This window comes from Dendropsophus ebraccatus, chromosome 1, assembly GCF_027789765.1.
Source record: "Dendropsophus ebraccatus isolate aDenEbr1 chromosome 1, aDenEbr1.pat, whole genome shotgun sequence".
In the NCBI taxonomy this organism is placed as follows: Eukaryota; Metazoa; Chordata; class Amphibia; order Anura; family Hylidae; genus Dendropsophus; species Dendropsophus ebraccatus.
The window spans coordinates 200,182,635-200,201,791 of record NC_091454.1 but is presented as its reverse complement, the minus strand read 5'-3'; the positions used below and the strand labels follow the sequence as shown (position 1 = coordinate 200,201,791).

Genomic DNA, 19,157 nt, shown 5'->3' with positions numbered 1-19,157 from the left:
TCGGATTTGTCTTTTTAACCCTTAGAGGACCCGGCCAATTTAAATTTTTGCATTTTCGTTTTTTCCTCCTTGTGTTTAAAACGCCATAGCACTTGCATTTTTCCACCTAGAAACCCACATGAGCTCTTATTTTTTGCGTCACTAATTGTACTTTGCAATGACAGGCTGAATTTTTGCATAAAGTACACTGCAAAACCAGAAAAAAATTCAAGGTGTGGTGAAATTGAAATTAAAAAACGCATTTCTTTTATTTGGGGGGTATTTGTTTTTAAGCCATTCGCCTTGGGGTAAAACTGACTTGTTATATATGTTCCTCAAGTCGTTACGATTAAAACGATATATAACATGTATAACTTTTCTTGTATCTGATGGCCTGTAAAGAATTCAAACCATTGTTAACAAATATACGTCACTTAAAATCGCTCCATTCCCAGGCTTATAGCGCTTTTATCCTTTGGTCTATGGGGCTGTGTCAGGTGTCATTTTTTGCGCCATGATTTGATCTTTCTATCGGTACCTTGATTGCGCATATAAGACTTTTTGATTGCTTTTTATTAAAATTTTTCTGGATTTGATGCGACCAAAAATGCGCAATTTTGCACTTTGGGATTTTTTGCGCTTACGCTGTTTACCGTGCGAGATCAGGAATGTGATTAATTAATAGTTCGGGCGATTACGCACGCGGCGATAGCAAACATGTTTGTTTATTTATTTATTTCAAACACCAAAAGAAAAGATCCAATAAAGGATCAAAAAAATGCAGGACAATCACAAGTAAGTATATCAAAAGCTTTTATTTAGATAATTCATATTTAGTAAAATTCATTAGAAATGAAAAAAAGGAGTAAAACAGAACCAAACAGATGGAAAAGCATACAGACAGCGAGGGGACATATAAATGTACTTTATAGGATCATATATTGCACATGCTAATGACTGTATATAAAGTTAGAGAAATACAAACAGCCTCCACTAGATGGCACACTTATTGGTGTGAATAACAATCACTAATATATATATATATATATATATACTCGGGCTAAAACCCTGAGAAATGAGAGAGATACTAGATAGGTATCTCCTAGACAGTGAAATCACCAAACAACGTTAGATACTTATAAACAATGGAGGATGTCTGTATTCCATGAGGTCCCACTCACCTACTCACCCTACACGCGTACACACATAAGTGTGCCATCTAGTGGAGGCTGTTTGTATGTCTCTAACTTTATATACAGTCATTAGCATGTGCAATATATGATCCTATAAAGTACATTTATATGTCCCCTCGCTGTCTGTATGTTTTTCCATCTGTTTGGTTCTGTTTTACTCCTTTTTTTCATTTCTAATGAACTTTACTAAATATGAATTATCTAAATAAAAGCTTTTGATATACTTACTTGTGATTGTCCTGCATTTTTTTGATCCTTTATTGGATCTTTTCTTTTGGTGTTTGAAGTTGTTGGTGCGTTTAGGACTAGTTACTTTGGGCATTTTTTATTGCTTTTATTTATTTATTTGTTTACTTTTATTTAAAACCTGGGAAAAGGGGGGTGATTCAGACTTTTATTAGGGGAGGGGGCTTTTTACTATTAACAACACTTTTTTTTTTTTTTACACATATACTAGAAGCCCCCCTAGGGGACTTCTAGTATATACACTGTGATCTCTCATAGAGATCTCTGCAGCATAGATATGCTGCAGAGATCCATGAGAACGGCACTCGCTTGCTTTCGGCTGCTGCAGCCGGAAACAAACGAGTGCCGAGCCGGGGACGGCGCCATCTTGGAGCAGTCCCCGGCCGGCTTCAGTATCGGAGATCGCTCCTCCGGGACAACGTCCCGGAGGAGCGATCTCCCCACTATACCACCACCGATCATATGCAGCCGGTAATCGGAGGCAGCTGTCATCTTTGACAGCTGCCTCCGATTACCTGATTAGCGGGCACGGCGATCGGATCGTGCCCGCTAATAGCCGCGATCCCGGGCTACATGAGGCACCCGGGATCGCAGCGGTTCAGAGCGCGGCCCCGCTCTGAACGCGGGGAGGCGGCCCTGGACGTAAGGGTACGTCCAGGGTCGCCTAAGGGTTAAAGGGAACTCTGTTTAGGGTAGTTTCACACGTAACGGATCCGCAGCAGATCTCACGCTGCAAATTTGCAGCGCGATCCGCTGCAGATCCGTGCTCTATACCCTCTATGGCAGACAAACACGCAGCAGGGATGTACATCCCGCTGGGAGAATGTCTACAGCCCGCCCCGTTAACCACCCCACCGCCGGAGCTGATACTGCACCTGATCCCAGCCCCAGCTTCCTCCGGCTTGCTTCGCTGGTTCCCGGCATGTCCCACTCGGCCATTCAGAGCACTGCCCGTCACAGCGCACTGATTGGCTGAGCAGGACATGAAGACGTCGGGAGCCCTGAGGCAAGCCGGGGGAAGACAGGGCTGGGATCAGGTGCAGTATCAGCTCCGGCGGCGGGGTGGTTAACAGGGCGGGCTGTAGACATTCTCCCAGCAGAATGTACATCCCGCTGCGAGTTTGTCTGCCATAGAGGGTATAGGGCACGGATCCGCTGCGGATCCGTTACGTGTGGAACTACCCTTAAAACCAAAAATTCCCCCATAGAAAGGAATGGCAGAATGTTCCGAAATTTAAATATCTCACAGCACAGCCCTAACCAGCAAATCACAGCGCACATGCAAATAGCTAAAATATAGCAGCCAATAGAAACTCACAGCTCCTTCACTCAATGCCTGACGACATCCATGCAGTCACAAGTCCACTATTGACCAATAGAAGATGGAGTTTGCACTTGTTTTGTCCCACACTCCAACAACATGCTGAGGTTAGACTCTGTACAGCGCTGCAGAATATGCCAGTGCTATATAACCTTATACAATAAATCACGTGAGAGTCGCATTGACGTCCTGGGTACTGAGTAACATGCCGGAAGCTTTGTTGAAAGCACAACATTTTATTAGTGGATCCTGTGATAAGAAATAAGAACACAGTGTTTACAGGGAAAAAAGACACAAGACTTATCTCTTTGCTATTTAAGACATCGGAGAGAGCACATTTTCATTCTAGACACATTTATTAGCATAAGCACAACATCTCCTGCACTCAGGAACACAACCACAAATCCCACAATGGGTTAAAAACTGGTTGAATGGAACATCTACCCTGCAATGTCAGCACCGGGGTCCCCTCTGAACACCCCACACCCATATGGACAGCACAGCCTGGTGTTCTCAGCGGTCACTTAGCCTTAGTCTTGCAATAAGGACGTTCTGAGACTTGTTAGTCTTGTAGGTAATGATGGAGTCATGTCAGTACCTTGACTATACTCATGATTAAATTAAATAAAATAAAATAAAAAATGGAACTACCATTGGTGAAATGTATTTCCGTCATTGTTTAGTTGATGATGTAAACGAACAGAACATGTCTTCTTCTATATTCTCATAGAGATGTATAATCCTATATCCGTAGCAAGACCGAGATGTACTCTATAAGGAGACCTTCACACAAGTACAAAAGGACGACTGGGGTGTTGAGTTAAAGAGGGGGGTGAATGGCCACTAGGAAGGACTGGTCTTGTGGGGGCTCTCTAATTCAACCCAATTCTGCCCACACACATGCAAACATACCAACCGATACGGGCAATGTACACACTGCGGGTATCATTTACATACGTGTACATGTGCCGGAGCACATCTACAGACATATATGTGTGTATGAGCAATGTTAACACTCTGTGTCTCCTAGACTGTTGGTATCTGCTCCTAGAAAAGTCACTGCCCCCAAGATTCTAAAGAAAAAGCCAGGAATCGGTAAATCTTTCGGAAATAATTCATCTTGGGAAAGGAAACGGAATCCCAGGGCAGGAGAATTCGTTTGGGTCTAGCCGAGGCTGGTGATGTTGGCACGGCCACCGGGAGGCGCCACGATGCGCTGAGTAGTGCGACGGGGAACGTTGTCATCAATCTGTGCTCCTGCAGGGACAAGACAAGAGGTATTAGGCACCTCAGGCTTCTTATTGTGGAAGGGAAAGAGCAAGAAGGAAATGTTTATAATTTTTATAAAACAACTTAGATTCCACCTGAGGGAAGTGAAACATTTCATAGCTTTATTTATAATACATACACACACATTATACATACACACACACACACACATATATATATATATATTCCGGAGCACAGACAGCACTGTGTCAGACTGGAAAGAATACACCACTTCCTGCAGGACATAAAGCAGCTGATAAGTACTGGAAGACTTGAGATATTTAAATAGAATTAACAAATCTGTAACTTTACAGATTTAATGTATGGATCCCTTTTGTTTAACAGAATATTGTCTAAAATTAAAGACTATGGGTGTGTCGTAATAAGGACCTCTGTGTCTGTATTATGGCTGAAAGTCCCAGCCAAACCATAGATCTAATGACCTGTCCAAACATAGATCTGTATGATGTAGGTCACTTTTCTCCTGTGTCCATATACCCTCCTGTAATACATGCTGAAAGATATATACTGATATTAAGTTCTGTGTAATCTCCCCTTACTAACTGTAGTCTGCTGTGCCTGCCTTCCTGTCTATGGACACGGATACTGAACAGCTGTGTAATCTACCCTCCCTGAGAACTTGGATGTTATTCCCATCTTTCCCCGCCCTCATCTAAAATATACAGCCTCCTCCTATTACACCAACAGATTATTTGCCAAAGATTTGGAGCCAAAGCCAGGAATGGATTTGAAGAGAGGAGAAATCTCAGTCTTTCCTTTGTTACCTGTTCTCTGTTTATAGTCCTTTCCTGGCTTTGGCTCAAAACACCTGTCAGATAATCTGTTGGTGTAATAGGACCCTAAGGGTAGTAAGGAGAACAGAGACACCTGACAAAGCCAGGAGCAGAGCTATTGGATTTTGGTCAGAAGTACCAGCACAGCCACCTATGTGAAGGTGCTATACAGATTCTACATCAGTACACTGATAGACTTTTTTTAATAAAGACTATTTAATAAGTATAATAAGGTCCTTTTAGACTAACAGATTACTTAGCCATGGGGGCAGCAAACAAGTGCTGATCAACAAAATCAGCTTTGATTTGTAGTGCCTTTACATGGCATGAGAAATCTAGCGGCCAGGCTGCAAGAACGATCCTTGTAACATTTGTGCAGCCTGGCTAATTGACAGCACAGATATGTATATATCTGAGCTATCAGTATAAAGATCACAAGCAGGGTATATATCTATTGCTTGTGATCCAATATCCAGGTCTCCAGTCTTCCGGGCGCTGGCTATATCTTCAGGTCCCACCTTCTTGGGTTGTCAATCATTTCGGAGGCGGGGCTTGAAGATTAAAAGATCTGATCAGGCTGAACTGTGTCACCATTATATGGGCAGATAATTGGCCGCAGGAGCATTTCTAACAACACTCCTGGCCAATAATCGGCCAATGTAAAAGGCCCTTTAATTTTCCATTTAGGAAGGAAATAAGCAATAAGACAAAATGAGTGCAAAGTGTCTGTAAGCCTTTGAGAACTCACCTGACAGGCTGAATCCAGACTGGTGTAGGTTCCTTATGGGCTGCGCTGGTTGCTTAGCTGGTGATGTCTTGGCAGAAGAGGCAGGTGTTACAGCTTTTGGAGTCACAGAGACTTCACAGACAGGTCCATCATAGAGTCCACGAGGAACTCCTCGCAGCTCAGCAAGCTGAAGAGACATTATTTTACAGCTTAATGTAAGAACATATCTCAGGTCATCCTACATTCTCCTCATTCACCTTCTACTCATGATGGTTTTATTACACCAACCCAAAGACCATTGATAAGAAATGACCCTAGTCCACTTACCCTGCTTCGAGCCTTGATCCTCTTGTACACATAGTCTGGGAATGGCTTCCTAAGAATGTACCGTCCAGATCCCTCAGTGACATGGAGAGTGCCATCCTCAAGAACAATCTTTCCTTGGCTGATCACCACCAGAGGACTTCCACGGCACTCCATTCCTTCAAAGATATTGTACTCCACAGACTGCAATAAGACAATAGTGAAAGTCAAAGTCACTAGCACCACTAGCACCTCTAGCTTCCCTACAAACCACTCTCCAGAAATGTGAATAACTTACACTGTTGTGAGTTTTAGCTGAGATTGTCCTTATACTATCTGGATCCCAGATCACCAAATCAGCATCAGATCCAACAGCAATGCGGCCTTTCCTAGGGTACAAGTTGAAGATTTTGGCAGCATTGGTACTGGTGACCGCAACAAACTGGTTTTCATCCATTTTCCCAGAGACCTAGAAATATAAAACCAGTAACAGCACTTTAGATGAGGAGGACCACACCCCAGTAAGACCACCTTCTCCCTTCCAGTAGACGTTCTACAAGAGCAACACAAGTTCTTCAGTGTAGATGAAATGTCAAAGCCATTCTTGCTTCTATCTCAACATATGCCTGCTTAAAGTGTCACTGTCGTTTACATTTTTTTTTTTTGCAGAAATCAATAGTCCAGGCGATTTTAAGAAACTTTGTAATTGGATTTATTAGCCGAAAAATGCATTTTTATCATGAAAAAGCAGTTTGAAGCTGTCCCCCGTCTTTATTGTTCTCTATGGAGAGGAGAAGGGGTGGAGGGAGATGAGGCACCAAAACAGAACAACAGAGTTAATTTACAGCTACATCACTGGGCTATCTCCTCTGAGGTCAGCACTGACCTCTCTGACCTCTGAATATCTGCTTTCACACAGGTCCCGCTGTGTAATCCTTTGTTCTCTTCTCTCTGCTGGCAACTAATCTCCCTCCTCCCTCCTTCCCTCTCCATGCCTTATAAACCCAATTACAAAGTTTCTTAAAATCGCCTGTACTATTGATTTCTGCAAAAAAAATGAAACGACAGTGACACCTTAAAGTTACAGGCCCAAAGCCTGAGGCTGCACCACTGAGAAATTCACGGAGAGATTGTGCAGCCTCAGGCTTTGTGCCAGCCACTTTAAGTGATCATATCTAAGAATGAATAGGAGTTATTAAAGAACAGGTTTATGGATGCAACTGTGTGCGATCCGTTTGGATCCATTTTCCCATTATACAAAATAAAACTGATAGAAACAAATGCGTTCTTTTTTTTCTTTTTTTTTAAGGCGCACACGAAAATGTGGTTGACCCCATTTTGTGTATGTTAAAAGTGACCATTTAAATGCGGATATGTTAAATGGACTACAAAAACACAGTGTAAACCCGCCTTATTTTTCTCTAGTCTACCAGCAAATAGAGTTCTTAAAGGGGTTATCCAGCGCTACAAAAACATGCCGATTTCTTCCAGAGACAGCTCCATTTTTGTCTCCAGCTTGGGCAGGGTTTTCCTGCTCAGTTCCATTGAAGTGAATGGAGCTTAATTGCAAACCGCACCTAAACTCGAGACAAGATTCGTGTTGTCTCTGAAAGAAAGTGGCCATATTTTTGTAGCACTGGATAAGCCCTTTAAACCAGTTGCTGAAAATTTGGTCAGGCCCCCTTCTCTGCGTATGTACAGCACTGTTTATAGATGTCTGTATTAGAATTAGAATTTGAAATTTAAAATTCAAGCAAGCCAGTTAGCATTTCTTATAGCTCACGATTCAACAATGTGGGGTTGCTGCAGGTGCCACAGCCTCTCACAGCGCTACAGATTCAGGCATTGCCACCAACATCCATGCTCTTGTCTCTGGCAATCCCTTGAAGCACACAGGCCAAATATAAGCGCCACTGCGTTTACGGCAGCGACTTCTCGGCTACATCATAACACTCTGACTGATTCCCCTTACACTGTGAATGGCAAACACCACAGTCCCCAGCACAGCAGATAGGGTCAGCAGGCATCTCTACTCTCCTAGGCCGTACTCTATGTACAGCATCTCTGTGTGGGTCGTGCAGTAAAACATTACACAGATGTTATTAGACGCAGCAAACCCCTACCAGGAAAACACATTATTAATTTAAAAAAAAGACACACAATGGGGGAGATTTATCAAACATGGTGTAAAGTGAGACTGGCTCAGTTGCCCCTAGCAACCAATCAGATTCCACCTTTCATTTTCCAAGTAGTCTGTGAGGAATGAAAGGTGGAATCTGATTGGTTGCTAGGGGCAACTGAGCCATATCACTTTACACCATGTTTGATAAATCTCCCCCAATATATATACGTTTATTGGGGCAGCATCTTAAAACAAAGATGTGGTTATCCCAAGATTATAACTTATCACCTATACACAGCATTGGTGGTAAATATCTGATCAATTGAGGGAGGGGGATTATAGTTTTGATGATTGTTAGAACTACTGTTGATATTTGTGACACTTGGACTATCGGTTTTATGTGTGGATAACAATAAAAAAAGATTAAAAAAAAAAAAAAAAGGCCATAGCACTTGCATTTTTTCACCTAGAGACCCACATGAGCCCTTATTTTTTGCGCCAATTGTATTTTGCAATGACAGACTGAATTTTTTCATAAGGTACACTGCAAAACCAAAAGAAGATTCAATGTGTGGTGAAATTGAAAAAAAAAACCAACGCATTCTGTTCATTTGGGGGCTATGTGTTTTTACGCTGTTCGCCCTGGGGTAAAACTGACTTGTTATATATGTTCCTCAAGTCGTTACGATTAAAACGTTATGTAACATGTATAACTTTTATATTATGCGTTGGCTTGTAAAAAATTCAAACCATTGTTAGGGTAAATTCACACGAACGGATGAGTATATAGTGTGTTGGAGCCGGGCGGGAGCAGAAGGGGTTAAGGGCGGTAGAATTACATACTCGCTGCGGTCGTTCAGGCCGCAGCGAGTATATAGTGTGTGGGAACTGCCAGGACCTGCCGGACTCGCAGCGAGTCCATTCGTGTGAATATACCCTTAACAAATATATGTTCCTTAAAATCGCTCCATTCCCAGGCTTATAACGCTTTTATCCTTTGGTCTATGTGGCTGTTTGAGGTGTCATTTTTGTGCCATGATGTGTTCTTTCTATCGGTACCTTGATTGCGCATATGCGAGTTGGGGGGGGCAATCTCTGCCACTAGACCACCAGGGATCGGGCTGTATAAGTAATCAGATGCATCTGATTACTTTATTGGTCGTACCCGCCAATAGACCTGGGACCGCGGCGATTCAGAGTGGGGTCGCCATGTAGCCCCCCTCTGAACTCCCCAAGGAGGCCACAGGGCGTAAATATACAACCTGTGTCGTTAAGGGGTTAAAGGGATACTCTGGAGTAATAATTTATTTTTATTTTTTTCCAAATCAGCTGGTGACGGAATGTTACACTAATTTGTTATTTACTTCTATTTAAAAATCTCAAGTCTTCCAGTACTTATCAGCTGCTGTATGTCTTACAGGAAGGGGGGTATTCTTTCTGGCACCAGTTGATTTGAAGAGAAAAAAAAATTCTCTGGAGTACCCCTTTAAAGAGGATTCCAGGCAAAACAGACTGAAGCGCTATCAGTTACTGATCCTCAGTTCGGCACCCATACTACACAATGGCGGTTGGCTCCGTTCCCTGTGTAATGGCTGGACATGGTTACTGCAGCTGCTGGTCACATGAACAACTATTCAGGCCCTGTTCCCTGTGTAGTGCAAGCAATGAACAGCTGATCACTGGGGGTGATGGTGTCCGCACCCCATGATCAGTGACTGATGGCGATCAGCTATCCTGTGGATTATGTCTGAAAACCCCAATTCTCTTGCTTGATGGGAGTCCCAAGGTCAGACCTCACTGATCAGATACATATTACCATTCATGTGGATAGGTGGTACATGTCCATCTTGGTATAAACCCTGATCGCTGACCGGTCGTCTTTAACCTTTGCCTTTTTATGGCTTTAATATGAATTACATAATATCGGAAACATTTTGTGTCGATGCCAACCTGTCAAGAAGCTGTGATATCTCATTACATCTCCTCATCTATGCCCTCTGCTTTCATCTACAAGCAACACACTACACCCTCTCCACCTCCGTATACCCACCACGGCTCGGTCCCAAATGATGCTCATCCTCTCCTCTGCTCCATTGGTCCCCTCTGGAATTAGTGTAAAATTGTCTTTTCCGACAGCTTTCTGGGCCGTGTTAAAAGTGCAATGTGCGCTCCCGCAAACCTGCAGGTCACCACTGGAAAATGTAGAGCAAGAATTAGCCTCGGAACCCCAGGTACCCGTTACTGATATCCCTTCATGATATACTGGATGTGGATAGACAATGGGAACACTCATTCCACATCTGCAAGGCTTCAAAGGACTGGCCTATTGACTGGGAGGTTTCATGGTGTGTAGTGGGAACCCCCCACCACCCCACCCTACAATCCGTTAGACCTTAGGACACTTATAGACTTCAATACTACATTGGCTTGCATCAAACACACAACATGGTTACAGTATGCTTAGCGGCACTCACCAGGCAAGCAGAGAGTTGAGAAAATCAGGAGTACTAGGATCGGGACTCAGAGGAGGAGATGTGACAAAAGCCGCAGCTTTCGCCCAGTTTTTGCTCCAGTAGTGGGAACCATCGGTGCCTAAACTTGCAGTAATGGGCTCTCCATAGACGACAGCGCCTGTCAGCAAGGAATGGAAAGATGCCACTTGTTAATCCACATGACAGTAAGAGGATGGTCACAGTGTATCACCAAATCTATTTTCTATCAAAAGAATAAAAAATATTTAGGTGTCCTCATCATCTCCCCTTGTCTTTTACCTGACATGTAACCTATTTTATAAATAATGGGGAAATTTGAGTCTTTTCTTCAGGTGTCATTATGTTTATGTTCCATTAGACAACAGTTCCAGCATCTTCTCTTTAGCAAATACTGATTGGTGACTGATCACTGAATATCACTATCATCCCATTCTCCACACTCCATAATTCTTCTCTTTAGCCTCCTGTAACCTTGTTTTTTCCCGTTTAGATGTAAGTGCTGGTTTTTATTTTTTTTTTTCATTCGGTTTTTCTATCTCTATATACCTTTTTAGTCAGCCGATTTCTTATAGCTCTGCCTTAACCATTGTCTACTGTGTCCACCCAATTTTCATATGTTTTGCTATACATCTTTTATTTTCTAATCGTTTTGTTTCTAGCTCTCCAATCTAATGTTTTTGGTTTTTTTTTACAAATTTTTCCTTGGTCTACTGTGTTTTCCTTTTTATAACCTTCCTACTTTTTATGTCTGCGTTAACTTTATACACAGCTGAATGGGAACAACCAACATCTTCTGCCACACTCCATGTTGGTTTTGCACCTTGAAGGAGTTTTATAACGCATTCTATTATGACAGTTCTCTTTTTGCAGCCATGTTTGCTCAAGTAAGACCTCTCAGAAATTTTTCTATTAAAGGGGTTTTCTTGGTAAAGCATACTAATAAGCTATTCACAAGAAAGCTCATCAGTCACTGATCGGTGGGGTGCAGACACCTGGCACCCCTAACAATCAGTCAATCAGCACCCGCACTTCACAGTAAGCGGGGCCAGAAGATGATGGCTTCATTCACTGTGCAGTGGCCGCACCTGGTTACTGCACTTAGTTCCCATTTACTTAAATAGTAGTTGAGATGCAGTTACCAGTCTTATCCCTACACAGTGAACTGAGCCAGCTGCTGGCGTCTGGTGTCGGCACCAATGTATATTGGTATACTATAGGGGTGTCCTCATCTAAGGACAACAGTCAATTCACCACAATGGAGAGGGGTGAAACAGCATTCTGCTTCTAGCAATAACAGCAAAATATGAGAACTCATAGAAACAGGATTCTAGAAGTTCATTGAAGGACCTGTCCTGTGCTAAGGAGATAATTCCTTTAAATATCAGTTTAGATGTCCGATTTAAAGGGGTTTAGAGGAAAGCAGAAGATAACTTCCAAGTCTTTCCAAATCTCGACACCACACCCGCACACAATAACCAATAGCTACATGATGCAGCTGCAACATCTACATGACGCCTAACCCCCTCCCCTCCTCCTTTCCATCTCGGAAGGTATAGTTCCAAGACATGTAAGGTAGATGTCTTCTGCTCCCCACACAACCCCTTTAAAGCAGGTATATCCTACCACACACAACCTTGGACATACACACAGAACAAACCTTTTTTCCTGGACTGCGCAATGACTTCAGCAGAGCTTTTGCTCATCACCTTGGTGACATAGAGTGGACAGTTGGTCTGGTTGGCAATAGTGATGGAACGATTGACGGCTTCTGCTTCCACCTGTATAGAGATTGCACTGATCAGACCATTTCTCTACACAACTACTAGACATACAATCATCTCAAATCACTTTGATATCACTGCATCGCCCCCAGAGGATACAAGTAGTACTACACAGATCTCCTTAAAGGGATACTCCAGCGAAAAGCTTTTTCCCAGTAACTGAAACACATTACAACGTTATATAACTCTGTAATATGCTTCAATCACCTATCTGCCCTCCTTCTCTATCTTTTCCCCTCAACCCCCCACCAGGAAGTGAAGTAAACTCATTTTTACCTAATAACTGTTGATCCCAGGCTGCTCTGTGGCAGCCATTTTGTGACAATGACATCAACAAGAGGGAGGCGGGTCTAAGCCCTCTTAAGCCAGCCTCCCTTTGTCAGATGACACAGGTTGCTCAGCTCTGATTGGCTGAACAAGATGTTAGCCATCTAACAGTTTACAGAGTCAGTTAGACATCACATGAGACAAAGTGCATCATGGGAAAGCCCAAACCAGGAAGTAAAGAAAAAGTGAAGACACCAACTGGAGCTTCAGGAACCTGCAAACAGCAGGAAATTAAAACGGAGACAGACTCAGGAGGGATGGTAAATGTAAAAACTATGGGGGAGATTTATCAAACATGGTGTAAACTGAAACTGGCTCAGTTGCCCCTAGCAACCAATCAGATTCCACCTTTCATTTTCCAAAGAGTCTGTGAGGAATGAAAGGTGGAATCTGATTGGTTGCTAGGGGCAACTGAGCCAGTTTCACTTTACACCATGTTTGATAAATCTCCCCCTATGTTTATGATTATTTTTTGTTTTGTTTTTTATTATCAGCGCCGCTGTACCCCTTTACAAACACAGTCGGCCATATCCATTAAACGGACAGCAAAAAACGCAGTGTGAGCCCAGCCTAACAAAATTTACAAAAATGTTTATATGAGGCAAGCACATGTGCAGTGAGCCAAATATGAGCAGTGGTGTGCGGACAAGTCATATTAGTAAAGGTCCTTTATACAGCCTGACCTGTAGCTACAAATTGGAGAGACCAATGCTCATCTGTAAAGCCTTTACAAGGCTCAACCAGTTGTGCAGTCAGGCTGTATGAAAGATCTGTGTCACTCTGTTTGTTAGTGTGGAACAACAACTATGATGGAGACTCCAAATGGGGTAAGGTTAACTGTATACTACTCCAGCTTGCGTCCCTTGAGCAGTGGTGTACAGGCACCAGATATCAGTAAGGCCCCCTTCACACGCCTGTGTCAGTTCTTACTGTCTGTGTGGTACACTGATGAAGTGTACACAGCATCCCCGTGAGAGGCGGTGTGCAGGCTGCAAGATTTTACAATTCTAAAAAATAAAGCCTTTTTTTTTTCCCCTGCTATTTTTAGTTAAAGTGAGAGATCCTGCATTTTTACACTTTATGTTGCCAGGGTTTAAAGAAAGACATGCTGGGTGTGACAGATGCAGCTTAACAGGAGTTTTGCAGAATGCGGGCACGCCATATGGAGCTTTTTTTATTTAACTTCTTTAAACAGTTGGTTATATTTTGATTATAATTTTTTAGTTATTTTTTAATTAAAAAAAAAAAAAAAAACGCTTATTCACTAGAGACAAATTCCTTTAAAGGGGTACTAATGTCCTTCCATCAAATCAGCTGGTATCAGAACGTTATAAAGATTTGTAAATTACTTCTAATTAAAGTCTTCCAGTACTTATAAGCTGCTGTATGTCCTTCAGGAAGTGGTGTATTCTTGCCAGTCTGACACAGTGCTCTTAGCTGCCACCTCTGTCTGTATCAGTTGTAGCAAACCCCCATAGAAAACCTCTCCTGCTCTGGACAGTTCCTGACATGGACAAAGGTGGCAGCAGAGAGCACTGTGTCAGACTGGAAAGAATACACCACTTCCTGCAGGACATACAGCAGCTGATAAGTATGGGATGAGTTTAATTGGAAGCAATTTACAAATCTATATAACTTTCTGACACCAGCTGATCTGAAAGAAAAAAATTTTCCACTGGAGTACCCCTTTAAATAACTCCACATCCCTAGATGACGAGCTACCAGAACCCCAGCATGCAGGAGCGTCAGCCATAATACATTCATTACTATACACACTGATAAAAATAAGCTCATTACAACGGTATCAAACTAATGCAGTCTTCCCCAACTTTCCAGGTGTTTCAAAAACTACATCTCCCATTATTAGAGCAAGATGGGGCATGATGGGAGTTGTGGTTTTTCTACAGCTTCTCTTTATTCCTTAACAGGTTGAGAAATACTGTTGTAGTGTTTGGACCTCACATGTTCAAGTGTCACTCTTGGAAGTTAAAGGGAACCTGTCACCCCCCGTGCCGGGGTGACAGGCTCCCGACCCCCCGTTAGAGCCCCCTATACTCACCTAATCCCGCTTCTGGAGGTGGTCGGGTGATGAAGATCTCAGCCGCTGCAGCCCGGCGCGCGCGCTGAGAGATGAGTCCAACGCTCATAGAGAATGACGGAGCGCTGGACTCTCCTGTCATTCTCTATGTGTGTTGGACTCATCTCTCAGCGCGCGCCGGGCTGCAGCGGCTGAGATCTTCATCACCCGACCACCTCCAGAAGCGGGACCCGGAGGGATTAGGTGAGTATAGGGGGCTCTAATGGGGGGTCGGGAGCCTGTCACCCCGGCACGGGGGGTGACAGGTTCCCTTTAAAATCAGTCTACACATAGGAACAAGAAAAAAAAAAGATGCAAATAAAACGTACTTCTTCTGGTCGGCTCAAGACGTGTCCCTCAGGGCCGGTGATTCCTTGTTCTAAGATCCTTTGTTGTTCCTGGAATAAGAATAAAGTTAATTTGCATTAAAAATAAATGCAGATGTAGCAGAGCTGAATTTGCCATTTATAAGTCATTCTTCTACTTCTGTACAGTCTGATGATCAAGTATTAGAGCACTATTCTACGGGACGATTATCGTTCAGATTATCGTTAAATCGTTCGAATCTGAGCGATAATTGTTCGGTTGAACAGCAGTTAATGATTAACGACCGAACGAGAAATCGTTGATCGTTTAAAAAAGACCTGGACCTATTTTTATCGTTGCTTGTCCGCTAATCGTTCGCATTGAATAAGACGTCGTTCGGTCGTTCGCAGTAGTGACGAATGCAATAGGGACAAGACAACCGCAAGAACGATCATAAGTAACGATTATTATTCCATGTAAATGGGTGAACGATTTCAGGTGTTTCGCAATAGTGGTCATTTGGATCGTTTATCGTTAACGATTATGCGAACGATAATTGTTCCTTACCCAAAATCCCTGAAATGAAAAGGGTAAGCTATTACTAATGTCACCGGTAAGCTATTACTATATATCTTTTCTCTAGGTCACCTGGAAATTTTGATTCTTTTACTTTTATAGAAATGAGCCCTCCAGTAGAAAAAAAACCTGACCCTCCAGTGTCATCTATAGGTCTTTTACCGCTAAGGGAATGTTCAACCCGTAAGAGCCTTGAGACATAAATAAAAAAATCATCTAACTCTTACTTACAGGGTAACTACCTATAGGTGGCGCCAGAGACACAGTTTTCTCCCTGGGCTCACTGCCTATTAGGCCTGATTCACACATTCAGTCATTTTTCAGAACCGTATATTATGGTATGGCCGCAATCCACAAAAAAAATCATCCATAGTGCATCCGCAATCCATATTTTTTGCGGATCTGCCAAAATTGGGAAGGTGACTGCGGATCCCATACATTTCTATTGGCTAACTGTTACGCAATTATGGTCCACACTAGGAAATTTTTTTTTTTGCAGATTGCGGACCCGATAGAAAACAATGGGCCCTAAATTTGCCAGTAATTGTGGATCTTTAAATTACGGACAAATTTACAGAGCATGTGAATAAGGCCTTCACTTTAATAATAAGTTAAAGGGATATTCAAATATTATTATTAAATTGCTGAGGCGGATGAATTCCAGCAATAGAATTATTATTTATGGACACCATAATGCCCCTTTAGGGCAAGTTAACACTGAGTAAATTCGGCAGGATTCCCGCCTGCCTCAGTGTCAAACGGAGACTCTATGGGAGGGCTCACGCGCCTCGACTCTCCTCCGCTCAAAGAATTGACAAGTCAATTCTTTGAGCGGAGAGGGGAGGAAGCGGAGGCACGTGTGCCCTCCCATACAGACACTGCGGGACACTGAGACTGACAGAATTCCGTGGCGGAATTTACTCAGTGTAAACATACCCTTAAAGGGAACCAACCAGCGGCTGCAGCAGCTTTATATCTGAGAAAAAGAAGTTTTAATCCGCAGAGATGGGATGAGTGACAAGAAGAGAGGCCAGTCACTGATTGGGCTGATTGGTTTCCTTTAAGTGTCCCCAGATAGAAAGGATGTCTTACCTCAGCTATGACGTCCCCATTCTCAGCGTGTACTTGTCCAATGGCTCCGATATCCCGGATCACACTGAACACCTCGTAGATCTGAGGAGGAAGAAACAAAAATACAGTATAAATGGCTACATAACCTGAATAGTATTATTATATATAGAAACATAGAAGGCTGTCAGCAGAAAAAGACCACTGGGTCCATCTAGTCTTCTGCCCTTTTAGTATTTCTTCTTATCTTAGGATAGATATATGGTTATCCCAGGCAGGTTTAAATTCTGTTACTGTAGATTTACCTACCACATCTGCTGGAAGTTTGTTCCAAGCACCTACTACTCTTTCAGTAAAATAATATTTTCTCACATTGCTTCTGATCTTTCCCCCAACTAACCTCTTACTATGTCCTCTTGTTGTTGAGTTCAGTTTTTTACTGAAAACACTTCTCTCCTGACCCTTATTTAGTCCTTTAACATACTAAAAGGTTTCAATCATGTCCCCCCTTTCCCTTCTTTCCTCCAGACTATACAGATTCAAATCCTTAAAGTGTCCCTGTCATTATAACTTTCAAAACCTAAATCAGCAGTAGATGTGATATAAAGCAAGTTTGCAATATACATTCATTATTTGTTTTTTAGTTATCATGGAGAACACGACACTTCCTGTTTTCTGACAGTTTTTTTTTCTCAAAGAGGCAGAAAACAGGAAGTCCTGTGTTTTCTAGGTCATCTGAGCGCTCACAGAGAGAAGGCAGTCATGTGACTGATGGACACTTTGAGCCGTGACTCTCTGTACTGGCCGGAATTCCTGGGTTTGTTTTTTCCAACCAGCACAAGTCAGAAAATCTTTCTTCCGGAGACTGGACCTGGATACAGTAAGTATAGCTGTTATATAGCTGCCTTCAGGAGACTGGACCTGAATTTCTGGTAAGTACGGCTTTGTTTTACAGCAGGCTAACAACAAAAAAATAATGAATGTATATGGCAAACTTGCTTTATATCACATCTACTGTTGATTTAGATTTTGGAAGTTATAAAGGACAGTGACACTTTAAGTCATTCCTGATATGTTTTATGCCTCACACCCTCCAACACTTTTGTAGCCGTCTTTGGACCTGTTCTATTTTATCAATATCCTTTTGTAGATGAGGTCTCCAGAACTGGACACAGTATTCCAGATGTGATGTCACCAGAGCTCTATACAGCGGGATCCCAATCTCCCTCGTCCTCTAACTATACAAGCCAGTATACAATTTGCTTTCCCCACCACCTGGCTGTGACTCATTTTAAGGCTGTCAGAAATGACTACCCCTAAATCCCTCTCTTCTGAAGTATATATTATATGTGTTCTATATGTTATAGAAATATGTAAGTTATAATATGTTATATATCAGAGGCTAATATAATAAGATTACAGAATAATACTGCAGTGCAATGATTTAAAATACACAACCTATGGCAGATCAACAGTTCGCTTAGCTATGCTTTTTTGCACAACTCCCATTAAATTCAATAGGAGTTATGCAAATTGCGCAACTCACAGGATTCCTCTGTTTTTAGCTTCCTGAGCACCAGCTATTAACAGCCCAGAAAGCCCTAGATCTGAAGATCGAGAGGACACTTATGACATATCCTGTGGACAAGATGGGCACACCCCTTTTACATACCCAGTCGTACCGCTATTATTTAATTTAAAGACTTGTAGGCAAGTGTTGTCTGAAGCCGCCAATTTCAGCAACTAACCATCTGATGAATATGGGAGCCTCCTGCCTCTCCTCAACAGATAAAGGAATCAGGCTTGTTACAATTTAACTGGCCGATCCTGTGGTTCTTGGGGAGATAAGCCACTTCCAGAGCTGTCTAGCAGCAGCTTACCTTCCCCTCTTTCCATTCATAAAACATGACAACTCATTCCAGTTCCAACAAGAAAATCATGACACGCTATATCGGACTTGACTTGATATATAAAGAAGCCGACACTGTCGTGAAAATATTTTTTTAAAGAAATCAATAGCTGTTTCGGAATATACTCCATTTTTTATTGTTTTCCATGTTTAAATCAGCATTATACATAAGGCCACTAGGTGTCTCCCTTCACTGCACATGTGTACAGCAGCTGCACGCCTATACTCAGTAGCAAAGAATCCTGTGGGTGCTAGCATTGTATGGTCAGCTCTCCTGTCACACAGCACCAAAACCTCTGTAACCACACATTGATATTATGCTGACTAAATTGTTACAGAACAAAGTCAATTAGGTTGTTCCCTATGTTTTTTGTTTTTTTTTCTTAAACAGAGAAAAGGCCAAATATCATCAGCAAAGACTGCAGTATGGCCAAATGTATAGCAAGCGTTGATTTAAACATAGAAAACATAAAAATCAAGTAAGTATATTACAAAACTGCCCACCATCACAACCCCTATTAATTTCTAAAATTAAAAATTAAAAAAGAAAATTTAAAAAAATTGCAGCATCAGACACAGTCCAAGGATGGGGGGAGGGGGGGGGGGCGCTGTTGTTATAATATATCCCCTATAATGAACAACAGCGATAACAGCGGTGAAAAGATTC

General features: G+C 42.3%; 1 protein-coding gene across 2 annotated transcripts in view; it reads right to left on the bottom strand.

Moving 5' to 3' along the window:
* Positions 1–2,970: 2,970 nt before the first annotated feature.
* DPYSL2 (dihydropyrimidinase like 2) overlaps positions 2,971–19,157 on the bottom strand; it is a 64,143-nt gene continuing 47,956 nt past the window's right edge. For both annotated transcript variants that reach the window (XM_069944341.1, XM_069944342.1), the window contains exons 6-14: positions 16,606–16,686; positions 14,961–15,029; positions 12,104–12,224; positions 10,429–10,585; positions 10,005–10,146; positions 6,131–6,301; positions 5,857–6,036; positions 5,551–5,716; positions 2,971–3,996 (exon numbers count right to left, since the gene is read on the bottom strand). In XM_069944341.1, coding sequence (XP_069800442.1) covers positions 3,905–3,996; positions 5,551–5,716; positions 5,857–6,036; positions 6,131–6,301; positions 10,005–10,146; positions 10,429–10,585; positions 12,104–12,224; positions 14,961–15,029; positions 16,606–16,686 — 1,179 coding nt within the window. In that variant the 3' untranslated portion in view covers positions 2,971–3,904. The remainder of the gene's footprint in view (positions 3,997–5,550; positions 5,717–5,856; positions 6,037–6,130; positions 6,302–10,004; positions 10,147–10,428; positions 10,586–12,103; positions 12,225–14,960; positions 15,030–16,605; positions 16,687–19,157) is intronic.